This window comes from Brachyistius frenatus, unplaced genomic scaffold (genome assembly GCF_029030835.1).
Source record: "Brachyistius frenatus isolate BFR_SWC_R1_liver_20210118 unplaced genomic scaffold, ASM2903083v1 Contig_30, whole genome shotgun sequence".
NCBI classification, from domain to species: domain Eukaryota; kingdom Metazoa; phylum Chordata; class Actinopteri; family Embiotocidae; genus Brachyistius; species Brachyistius frenatus.
The window spans coordinates 3,696,575-3,709,899 of NW_027210629.1; the positions used below are offsets into that span (position 1 = coordinate 3,696,575).

At 41.9% G+C, this 13,325-nt stretch overlaps 1 protein-coding gene across 2 annotated transcripts in view; it reads right to left on the bottom strand.

Annotated features, from left to right (window-relative positions):
- The window catches only part of efna5b (ephrin-A5b), a 99,667-nt gene that overhangs the window by 16,120 nt on the left and 70,222 nt on the right, over window positions 1–13,325 (bottom strand). For both annotated transcript variants that reach the window (XM_069699592.1, XM_069699591.1), the window contains exon 2: window positions 5,475–5,767. In XM_069699592.1, the coding sequence (XP_069555693.1) occupies window positions 5,475–5,767 (293 nt within the window). The remainder of the gene's footprint in view (window positions 1–5,474; window positions 5,768–13,325) is intronic.

The following is a 13,325-nucleotide window of genomic DNA, read 5'->3' on the forward strand; positions in this document are numbered from 1 at the left end:
CAACAAATCAAACCCTCGACCACCATCAAACTCGTAGGGTGAAAACATCATTAGGGGCTATTTTCTCTGCAGGAATATGATTTGACATCTTAATTTTCATCTACAAACAAGAAAGCTAATCAATCACGTTAGTGAGGGCACATTTTTCATCCCAACAGTCCCTGTGGTCATTTGGTGACAGAAAGTTAATAGAGATGATGAAAAGATTAATATTCTGATACTCTATATCAGCACTGTTTATATATAAGGGCTTTACAGTGCTGTATGTGGTTAAACACTGGTTACTCTGATTGTTGACTGTGAATACATTTTCTATCTTTAGATGATAAACTGTTGTGTCTCAAGGGTATGAGCCCTGCAGCGGTAACTATTGCTTACCTCTGCCTCTTGTACTCATGGATAGTGACCTCTGCCTCGGGACACGTTGACATTTCTGTCGAGTGCAGGTGTGCAGAATAGACAGCTTCAGTGGGTAGTGATGCATACCATTTTCTCTGTTAGCTACGTTACACTACGCATTGACACAATATAGGCAAATCGACTACAAGAACAAAATGTGACCACTGGCGCTCTCTGCTGAACCTATCAAGTTATACAGTAAACATCTCTCAGCTGTTAAAGCTAGATGTACTCACTGCGTCCAGTGTAATGTCCACCCTGATAAGCTTATTGTAACTTATTTTAGACCTTGCGTCAATAAAAATGAATAGCCTACTAAATATTTAAAAAATGAAAGAAATCAGTCACTAATTGCGGTTTGCAAGTCATTATTTAGAGATTTTGCCTGAGGTACTTTAACAGTTCTGTGAACAGAAAGAGATGATAAGATAAACATGTAATGGTCCTGGTGGAAAAATTGGGTAAATTCAGGTCGCGTATCAAGGCCATTCAGGACTTTTGCCATCTCCACATTTGATTCTACTCAAAGGACAAGTTTCAAGTGATACATTTCATGAATGATAGGCATGAATGTTGACAAGTTATCTGAAATATAATGTGCCTTTTAGGCCCCATCACAACCACCAATGTTCACCACAATCTGATAACTGACAGCCGACCCAAGACTGGCCTACATAGTGTGTGTTCATGTGGTGGTATAAGCAAGTCAGCCTTTGATGCCTCAAAAAGGAACCACAAAATCTTGGCACAACTGATAGTAAAGTGTCTCTAAAAAGATGCAGCCTGAGCCCAGAGCTAGGGTTTAATCGATGTTTAGTCACGGCTTCACAGAATTTGACAATGGAGTCTTTATTACCATTAGCAGCGATGTTGAGACTGGATAGCATCACTAGGTGGCTGGCAAAGTGTTGTCATAATAACAATCAAGTTAAATAGCACCAATATTGTTTCATAGTTGAATCGGCATCCACATCTCGGAAATGATACAGCACATAATGTTGTGATTATCATTAAAAAAAAAAAGGTGAGCAACATCTTCATTTCATTAAATAAGAGTTGTGCTATTAGACATTGGCAAACTGCAGGAAATTTACCACTGAAGATATTCCAGCAGAAGGTTTTGGAATGCGTTGTAGTACTCAAGCAAAGACATAATGCTGCACGCAAGGTTGTTAAAACTGCACAACAACTTAGCTGTCAGGCTCACTGTTCCACTCACACTGTTTTTCTATCTTGGTTTAACTTTATATTGAAAGCACTGACTGTGATTACACAAAAGCTGCAACACTGACTGGTTATTTGTCCACTGTACACTGGACTTCATCTGCAAACATATTTCAACAAAAAAATGGCATGCACATTTACATTTCTGAAATATTTATCCTCTTGCTCAAGAATACTTGAGTAGGAAAGATGCTTGACACAGTATATAAGTAGAAATGTTTTGTGGCGTGACCTCGGGAGGCAAAGTGATGCTTCTTTGCTTCACTCAGTCCAATCAATTTATCAAATACCAGAGACAAATGGTCACAAAGGAAACAATTTTACCATTTATTTAAATGGTGTTATTATGAGAGTGGTTTGGTGTTGTTAAATAAAAGAACTGCATGTAAGCATCCAGACCACATGGGAAATACCTCTTAAAAATATGCCTGGGAAGTTTATTCCAACTCCAAATTACCTGAGGTTGTTGTGGTTGATGCCAAACAAACCTGATTCTGATGTGCAAACAAGAAAAAAGAAAACACGATTTTCAGTTACTGTGGCATTCAGTATTGCTTTTTAAAAGGAGGTTTGAGCCAATGTTTTTATTTACTTTTTTCACCATCTTAACTGAATATTTGCAATAATGATATGTTAAGCCAAAATAGTATCCCCGAGAATATTACAATAATTAGGTTATTTTCGTTAAAAAAAAAAGTTCCCTGCTGTGATTTGTGAATGTAATTTGGCAGCCTGTTTACTTATTCCTCAGTTAGAAAGTTGTATTAATTATTCAAACCTCAAGGTGAAAGGAGAATGGAAATTATGTAAGTAGATGCGACCTGAAATGGTCTAGTATGTCTCTGGTGATCGGGCATGAGGAGGATTTCTTCATGGTGATGATGATTATGGCAGCGGTAGAAACACATGTTGCGAATGAATTGCCAGGTGTGGTAATGTAACTACGTCTCCCCCTCTCTCAATCTTCCTCCTTCAGCCCTACAGTCTGTCCACTAAAAAGACCGTCCAATCCACCAGCAGCCATCTCCTCTGCTTCTTATGGACGTTCTAGCTGGACACAATGGCAGTGGGAAATCACATGTCAGATGACTTCATGGTAGATGACTTTAATATCCGCCACAGTAGCCAGTGAGGCTATACGCTAGAATCATTCAATAGCCAATGAAGCCGCGGGCCACTAAACCAATATGGCGTGCTGTAGCAGAATGGATGTGTTCCATGAAAGCCCTGTCGGTCGCAGTGTAATTTAATCCAGCCCTTAGGACAAGCATCTCTCAACAGAAATGGAAAAAAATGTTCGAAAGAGAGACTTGAGGGAGTGGATGAATTTTATAACCCTACACTAACCCCCATCTACGCTCCCAAGTTTGGAGACTTCTATTTCTCCCTCGTCTCATTTAGTATGACTGTCAATGCAAATTGGCTATAAAAGGAGAGGGAAATCTGGTTATTTTTTTAACAGACAAATGGCCAAACACCTGCTTGTTGAAAGGCCTCTGGAAAAGATCCAGGCTATTTGTTTTGTAGGCAAGCTTAAAGAGACAACACCTATCCACCATGGGAACAATGGCAAACATTAGTGAGGTGCGTCGATTTTTTTTTTCTTCTTCTTTTTTAACTCCAGTTCCTAACTCTTTAGCGGAGCAGGGAGGGAGAGCAAAACATGTGAAATGAATAAAGCGCAAAAGTCTTGGCAGCCTGTCAGGTTAACGGCCCCATAAAAAGGGTGCCAATTTAGAAAACAGATCAGAGTGCGGACGTAGGGCTATGCTGCTGGCTCTTTCAAGGCTGTCTGAGAGACGGAGAAAACACAAAGACACGGGGGTTTGACAATCACCTTGAGCTGCATTAACAACACAGGTCAAAAGTTTGCAGATGAACAGATCAAAACTGACACTGCCATTCCCACCCCCACCTCCACCTCCACCCCCACTGAGCAGGAATGTTTTTTCTTTTTTATTGCGCTTTTAACATCAAATGGCCCTACAATGTGCACAAACCTTTAAGGCTTTCCTCCATCATCCGAGGAAATAATGTACAACACTGCCTGATTTTGCCACACATATGAGCACATCTTATCTTATAACAATCAGCGTATCCCTGTGTCAAATGTGTTTTGAGCAAGTGCTCCTGGGCCTGCTGACAATGAATCCTCCGTCTCCCGTGTGCATGTAGTCTGTGGCGGAAGGACAAACTAAGCTCAATTCCACCCTATCACCTTGCTTTGATAAAACCTAAATTTCCCAGGGGCCTCAACTTCAGATGAACTCAGTCGGGCTCAGTTCCTATGCCAAGAAGCAGACAACTTAACATCTAACGCGAGCCGAATAGAAGCATAACATGATGCGGAGAGGAGGGCAAGTCCTTTTGGAGTGATACAGTATTGTGCAGCAGGGGAAGTGAGCTCTAACTTTCAAACTGTCTCAATTTAACTCCCCCATGAATTCCATTGCCATTTAAGGGAAGAGTTTTCTGTGAGTGATGAGAGCGGTGTGAAAAGCTTGGCTGAAAGCAGAGCATGAAAGCATCTACTCAGATCACTGTAATGCCACTCTCAAAGCTCTGTAGTGTAGTTGAGAAAACATGGTTGAGGAACAGCATGTCTCTCACTCTGTTGTACAGATGGATCAGGTCAGGAAGGGGTTGTAATTCGTGTCAACTTCGGGTTATTTGGCCTCATATTGTCATATTTTTCTGTGATCAGAAAAATTGCCATAGTGCCAATAATAATAGGAAATTAATATTAAGAAAAGGCAATTGTCTCATGTCACCTCTCAGTGGTGCCACTTCATTACAAGTATCTGTCATATCTACAGTCGGGTGACAAATTAAAGTCTTGATAATAAGCAGAGGCATGGCAAATGCTTACATATAATATGGGGCATTTTTTGAGCATGGTTTGGGTGTACATTAAACAATTTTGTATTGATTGTATTTATTCCCAGGTGATTGCCTTTTTATCCGATGAAAAAAATGGTCTCCTCCTGAATTACGCTGAGGCTGTTTACACCTGACACTATCAGTCCATCCTGATCTGTCCTGGCGTGATCGGTTCAAAAGTGGTCAGTTTTAAGGCATCTGTTCCCACCTGGTTTTTCATGCATCTTCACATGCATCTCGAGCGAGCACTTGTGATAGGATCTCATTTCACCGCTCTATATGCAAGTTAACACATTGGCTACGTCACGAAAATATACAAGTAAATAAGAAAGAGAACATGAACTGATACTAGACAAAAGGTGTTTAAGCAACAATTATTTAACAAACATCTTTGCTTACTGAGCCTCATTTTAAGGCTCGATCTGTTAGAAATATTTGACGTAGGCTATTTTAAGCTTGTAAATGTTTGAAAACTCAAGTTTTTAATTCTCAACCATCAGCAATCAATCAGTTCAGGTCAGATTCATTAATTATACTGGTGCGTCTCTGATGTGGATCAACGAACTGCATGAGGGGGCAGCGCCACTCAACTGAGTAGGCAGTCTTCCAGTGTGGTCCAGGACACATTGAGGAGACATTGCATACACAATGCTGTAATACAAGTGGCCACATGCATCCCAGACCACCTCCGAATGTGGCCTGAGCAGATCAGATCTCAATGTGTCCTGGGTGTGTTCACACCTGTACTTTTAGCCAACCACTTGTGATCCGATCACGCTAGGATGGATCAGATCGGACCTCGATGCGAGGCGTGTTCAGGGTCTATAACTGTATTCACATGACACAAGAGGTGTATTTTAGCTAATGGTAGCTCAAGACATTGATAACTTTGTGTTGCTTTTTTTTCCTTTGAATTTGTCAACCAGTATATATTCTATGTATATTGCAAAACAATCATAGCTGTCACTCACAGATATAGTAGTATTCTCTGCCCGGTCTGAACTCGAAGCCCAAGGAGAAGGGAGTGAAGAGCTGGAACTTCTCTGAAAACTTGAGCGGTCCGTTCGGGGAGTGCGGCCTGTTGCATTCCCAGCGCTTGAAGCCCTTGGCGGTGTGGTCGCATGTGCTGTAGCCGTCGTAGTTGACCATGTAGAGGACGTAGCGCTCTGTCCGCTCCTCAGGCACTGTGTCTTCATAGTGGGGACAGTAGACATCAAGGTAGTCGTTTATGCACACGTCGATGTGGTAGTCCCCACGATGGAACCTGATTGAAAAACAGAAGAGAAGATAGTAAGGAAAAGATGAACTTTTTTCATATTTATGTAAAGTACAGAGCTCCTGATTTTGAATGACTTGCATGTACTTCACAAGTTACATGAGCAAATTAAATCATTTTTATACATCTGTTTTGATGTTTCAGTTGATAAATATAAAGGTTTGTTCCAATTCAGCACGTACACCAAGAATGCAGTTCACACATCTCAACACACTTTAAGTGTTGTGTGGAAATTTACAAGCACCAACAGTTTCATCCGCTGCCTTCAATAAATTTAGGTGGGTTGGTTTAATCTATAAATCTATCTCTGCAACAGATATTTACTCACACATGTACACATGTGCCTTCTGAATGATAGCAAACTGAAGTATCCAAATCTGAGGAAATATGCTTAGAAGTAAACAGTTTTACTTGAGGATTTTTCCAGAAAAACAAAAAAGTGAGTGCAAAGTAGAAATGGTCACAGGGATACATGATGGTCCCCGACAATAAATGTCATGATAGGAAAAATACAGGGCCGTGCTGTCTCTGAGGGCTGTGCAGTGAGGCAGCTTTACAGCAGCGATGATCTAGAACAGGCCACACGGGGTCAGAGGGCTTCAATACATACAGGGAGATTCATTACAAGGCCCAAAACTGTCACAAGTTTGTATCTGCACACACACACACCCGTGCACACACAATAACAATTTCTTCTCTATTGCCCACCAAATAGGCCTCTCATGTGGAATTTCATCAGCTACCTAAATAAAGAGCCCTTCCTGTGCTATGAGTGCTCTGGTTGACCTCGGGTGGTACGACCCTAACCTTGGGGTCACATGGGGCTTCACAGAAAAAAGGTTGGAATACCTGTAAACTTACTATGGATGCCCCAATTAAGCACCCACACACACACTTGAAACCCTCTAAGAGCAATGACGTGAACCAAAACGTCCACACATACAGCTGTTGCCGCAGACGCACATCACCCAGAAGCCAGGTGGTGTGAGTTTATAATTGAGACCCAGTCCTCAATGTTGTAAGAGCATCACCTAACAAGAGTTTTGACAAAACTTTTAATTGAAAACTGCCACTGCAGTCTATAAGAAGGGCTCCTCAAGCCCCAGAACGCACGAGGGGCCGAGCGTACGACAGGCGGAAATAATTTTATCCTTAAGGACTCTGGAGCCTCAGGATTAACATACTGAAGCAGCATGGTGACCTCTTTCTCTCACCGTACAATCTTTTTTGCTGCACTCCTCAAAAAAATGTCCTTTAAGTCTTCAAAATGTTTGAAAGAAACAACAACTCCTGCCTCCTTTGAATGGTGGATAAGATTTATCAAGAATGAATTCATAAAACAATGACGATTTTGATTGATTGTCACCAAGTGTCTCACATTTTTAGCTGCTCTTGAAAATATATGCTGCAGAATGGTATAACGAGCTCTCTTTCTCATCCTCCTTTTCCTTGTCACTCTCTGTCCATTCACTTATTTGCTTTCTCAGTTCAAACTACGGCTTTGTTGTTATTTCAGTGTGATGTTGGACTCTGCAGAATTGATCTTCTAAAACCCAACCGCTGTATATGCACAGAAAACACCAAAACAGTCTGCAGTTTATCCAGACAAACTTCACAGAATTTAAACCAGAGCGCTTGTATTGAAGATCAAATAGCAATTTGGGGAAATAAAAATCTGTTTTTGGTGCCTTCAGTTGTCACTTGATTCATGTTGGTATAATGGAATGATTAATGTAACAATCAAGCGACAAATTGAACGAAACCATTTCTCATTACTGTGATCATGTGTGTCCTCTGGCCCTGCTCTCTATATTTACGTGCATGCGTGTGTATATGCGAGCATGAGCTAGCATGAAATGTTGTTTTTCCGTGTTAACCAGTGTAGGGTAAATACCAGTGTGAGGGTGTTTACAACCAAGGCATGGAGTAGCTGGAGTAGCTCATCTGTAACATTTCATTTAAAACATGTCTGTGAAGGTCCACGAAGAGCCATGCATCGCTCTCACTACTTTAAAATGTCACTGACTTAATGGTCACATCTTCCCATCCGCTCGTCCCGGCTTCTGTGTGTGTGTGTGTGTGTGTGTGTGTGTGTGTGTGTGTGTGTGTGTGTGTGTGTGTGTGTGTGTGTGTGTGTGTGTGTGTGTGTATGTGATGTTTCAGCTGCCCTTCTCTCCCTGCCTCAGCAGTCAGAATAGTGGCTCGTGGCCCTGACTGCAAATGAAGCAGAGGATGTTTGGGTGAGTGAGCACATAAAAAGGGGACAGGACAGGCATTTGTAACATGTAACACACTCACTCACTCCACATATACACACACACACACACACACACACACACACACACACACACACACACACACACACACACACACACACACACACACACACACACACACACACACACACCTGTACACACCTATATATATACATATATATATATATATATATACAAACACACATCCAGCACACACCTCCACGTGCGCGCACACACACCCGTTGGATGCACTCATACATTAGGTTTGTGTTATCAGTTGAGTGAGCTCCCTGGCACATTGGCAAAGGAACAGCAGTAAGACAGCCAGAAGCTGCTAATGGCACAGAGTGAGAAAGAGAGTGAGGGTGAGAAACAGACAGGGACAGGAGAGAGAGAGAGAGAGAGAGAGAGAGAGAGAGAGAGAGAGAGAGAGAGAGAGAGAGAGAGAGAGAGGACCTGGTTCCAAAAGAGAGCGAGGGAATACAAAAAAGAGACAGCAAGACTGAATACTGCAGATAGCACTGCCAGGCTTCGAGTGAATCCACGTCTTTGCAGGGGTTATTCAACCATGACTTCATCATTAAACTAAAACTGCATGTGCATGACTATTCACGCAGCCAAGGCTGCCCTATTCAGTGCAACATTGCCATCAAGATGTGTCCCTGCCAGGGAAGTTCTTGCATTTTGTAGAAAGATGTGTTTATTGTCCTTATAAAAATGCTGTTATCGTGGGACTAATGGTGGAGTTTTAGATGCGGCTGGTGTCTTGTTTATAGGAATGGCAGCCTTAATCGACTGCTGCTGTTGTATAAACAGTCCCCGCTTTACAGCAGAGAGAGAAAACTGTTCGAATTGGACACGTCGCTCAAAACATGCATCCTCTGTGTTGGATACACACGCACCAAGATGTTGCACCAATGTAATGCAAATCAGGGCTGTTCTTTATTGGAATCCAAAAGAGTGAAAGATGGGCAGGAGAGTTAATGAAGTAACGCTGAAGTCAAGAGAAGAGAATGGTTGCAGAGGCAATGCAGGATCAACTAATCCATGGGGAAAATATACAATAAAACTCAATCAAAATGGGTGGTTTGGTTTATGTGTGGGTCAGCAATTAAGCGTATGCAGGGTCCTAAATAATACGCTTTCTCAATCTATCTTGATGATAAATAAATTGAGAAATCGGAAACAGCCTTTATGTTACCTTTTAAATTGACATTAAAATTAGGCATACAAACATGATTAAATAGGCCAATTAACAAAATTTATTATCTTATTCTGTCTTAAAATGTAAAATAAATAATCAGCTTCTAAAACGACCAGCTGCTCAGCTCTCGAACAGAGACTTCTTCCACCTGTTGCTGCGTAGAAAATAAGGTTGCCGGCATATGCAACAAATAAATAATAACCAACGGTTATAACTAAATAAATAACCACGGTGTCACTGCTGCTGAGTTTTTAGTAACACACTGCTTATAGCTTTAAATTAAAAAGGGCTGTCTGATTTGAAGCAAAAATACAAGCAGGAGGCAAACTAATTTTGAGGTGGCATATTGTAGACCGACACATGCTAATTTAATGAATCAATCTGCTACACTCCAAACACTCCACAGCACCAGAATACATATAGTTTGCTTCTATTAGCCTTCCTAAATGAGAGCCTAAGCTGATCTAAATCACTTAAGAAACTGTCCAACTAAAGTTGGCGCAAAGTTGCCCTCGCTCCCCCTCCACTGTCACACATTTACATATGCCATCCAACCGCCACAATCATTTCCATGTGCTTTACGACATACTTCTGGTTATGTCACAAGCGACAATCTTTTCCATTCTTGTGAGAGAGCGTAGCCGCTCAGAATGGCAGCGGATGCCTTCTCGCAGTAAAATAGGTAATTAAGGAGCAAAGTTGGATGGCAGGCTAATTGTCAAATGGTGATAATTACATGTCTTTGTTATGCAACAGCTGTCCCACTGAGCTGGGGGTCACAGCACAAAGCAAGGGAAATCAGCTGGACACTGAGCGTGGGCGCACGTATGTGTGTGTGTGTGTGTGTGTGTGTGTGTGTGTTTGTCAGTGAGTAAGCGAGAGAGAGGGAGATCATTTTTATTACTAGCTGATTACATTTTCACACCGCCTCCTCAGGCCCTCACGGTTAAAACTGAGGAGCCAAGTATTGTCAGCACAAACACACACACACACACACACACACACACACACACACACACACACACACACACACACACACACACACACACACACACACACACACACACACACACACAGATACATAGAGACACTTGCACATGCAAACACATAGTCACAAACAGAGAGTGAGTGTGGGAGAGCTGGAACACTGAAGTGAATGCAGGCTAAGGTGGCACACCACTGCAGTCGCTGATTGGCTCATTTCCATTTCAATTACACAGCCCAGTGACATTGCTGTGCATACACTTGGGCACTCACACACACACACACACACACACACTCTCAGAGCGACAAACATACACACAACTACACGTAGACGCACAGTGCCCTGCATGCGCTCACACACACACACACACACACACACACACACACACACACACACACACACACACACACACACACACACACACACACACACACACACACACACACACACACACACACACACACACACACACTCTCTACCCTATGCACTCCCATCAGCCACTTCTCCGAGCTGTGCATTGGTGGCTGCAGACAGAAAGCAAGAAGGACAGGGAGAGATAGATAACCTGAGTGAAAGAGAAAGACAGAGGGGGAGGAGAGCAAGGGCTCCGTGGCAGGCAGAGGCAGAGAGCAATCCAAGTCATCTAACCAGTTGAATAAGTGAGATTCAATAGAAAGAGGAAGTTTTCAATGTGCTGCTGCAGCAGAGCACTACTCTAAATCCACTGCTCAGAGGTGTGACCCAGAACGAGAGGGGGAGACTGATTACTAACACAGGATATCAGAGGATTCAAAATATTCTGTGTTAAATTGTTTTCTTCTGCAGGACACGAAAAGATGCTCAAAGAAATTCTCACTCTTCAATGCTTGGCTTCCTTCTCCTGTATTGTTTTTTCTCCAAGATGTAAAGCAAAACACATGATGGAATCATACCATGCACTCCAATATGTGCTTCTCAAAGTTAAAGCTTAGATCATCTTTGAATACAACATCACACCTTCTAAGAGAGACTGTCACTGCAAAAATGTCATGAGCAATTTTTTTTACCTTAAGGATTAACAATTTATGAAAGCACGGTGACAAAATACTGTTACTAAACTTTTTATGGAAAAGAAATGCCTGAAACAATCCGGCTTCATGTGCTTTAGCTGAAGAACTGTCAAAACCAGAGCGCTTAAATGCTGCTGACAGCTATGTGCATTACAAAGTCAAAGCCCCATCTACTTCAGTATAAAAGATCATCTTTGTTTGTCTCTACCTGTTTGTTTCTTTCCCCTCTGTTCTCGATGCATTTTCTCTCTCCCACCCTTCTCTTTCTTAAATTGTTCCGCCTGCCTGAGCTGCTCGGTCTGCCCGGTCCCGCTCATGACCCCAAATCAGATCTATTTACATTATTTCACTTCTCCCTGTTGAAATTCATACATCTGATATATTTTCAATTCAATATCCTCAGGCAATGTTCCGTTGCCTGATAAATCAAATCAGAGTAACCTAGAAACTAGAAATGCACTGGGACCTTAAAAGGCAAATCACTTATTGTTTTTTCCCCCCCAACTTTCCTCTGCATCATGTTGAGTGTGTGTACGTGCTTGTAAGGATCCGTCCGTGTGTTTGGTAGTGCTGCTGGTGGTGGGGGTATGTGTGTGTGTGTGTTCCTAAAGTGAGAGATCATTTGTTGATTTTGGTCCAGAGGGAAAATATGTTTAGCTAAAAGGACATGAACTCTGACTGAACCCTGACTAGAGTACACATGCAAAAGCCTACTCAGGACCTTTCAGCACCGAATGCACAAACACACATAGCAAACACTTCTCGATATAGTTTGCACAGTTGTCTAATTACAGATGATTGGTTTGGGTCTGAGGATGAAAGAAACCGGGAGTGGAAAGAAAGAGAGAGCTGACAGACAAAGAGAAGCTGTTGCACTTCATCAGTCTTTTTCAGAGCTGCAGTGAGAAAAGGACTTGGCCTTTCACACAGATATTCATCTTAATATTACTGATTGCAAGGGAGTGTATTGATGAGTGGGGAGAGAGGTGAGGAACTGATCAGCTGCATCCAGCATTTCCACTTCACAGTCATCTTGACTGTAAAATTAAATTCCTCACCAGCCGTCTATTGCAGCAATTTGGGACCTTAAGATGGAAAACATGTTTCTTTGTTGTCTGAGCGACTGGTAAGGGATGACAGTACCACCTTCTGGGCTACTCATATTACAGCTCATAATTCACAACCAGTATTCGACCAGATTAAAAGATTAAATGTTACAAAATGTAATAGGTAACTCTAAAGGATAATTTTGATAAAGTACAAGAACATATGGGACATTTGTACAACAGAGTCTGATGGAGACCGTAAACAAACCAGATTAACTAATCCATCTGAAGTATTGATCATTTGGGCAATAGTTCAGACTTTGCCTCTGCACTGAGCGTTTTTCCCTGTCGCTTTTGGCTGTAGCAAAGTTGACTTGTTCCTAAATGTCAGCATTGACTAAAATGCACAATTAGTACCAAGAGAAATGATGACCAAAACTGTCAGAATAATACCCAAGTTGTAACAAACCAGATTTATCCTCGAACATCTATTATTTTGTTTTCTTGATCTGAGTGTGGAAACTTCTTGAAGGTCTTTAAAAAGTCTTAGTAAATAATACCATGAGGATAAGACATACAACTCCAAAAATACAAGTACTGAGGTAAAGAGACAGTTATGGAGAAGGGGAGAGCAGTGAAGTCAGAGGAAGAACATGTGAGAGTGTCAACTCGCTGTATACCAGTTGACAGCCACATTCCTTGCTGGCTAACTGGCCGGTAGGCTTACAACGCTGTGGAGGGGTTAGGGGAGAAGAGACGGTGACATCAGACCTATAGAGTATCATATATTACGGGTATTGCGTCCGGGACACGGTGGAAGGCTAAGCCTGTGTGAATGTGAGCATATTTTAATATATTTACACAGGATATCTGCTGTTATGGACAAAGACACACACGTTCATATAGCTGCTGGTCATGGTGCATTTTATTGTGTCCATCTGCTGTGGCTTTATGGAGGGTGGACTCCAGGCTCAGAGCAGGTGGTCAGCCCAGTATAATATACTGAC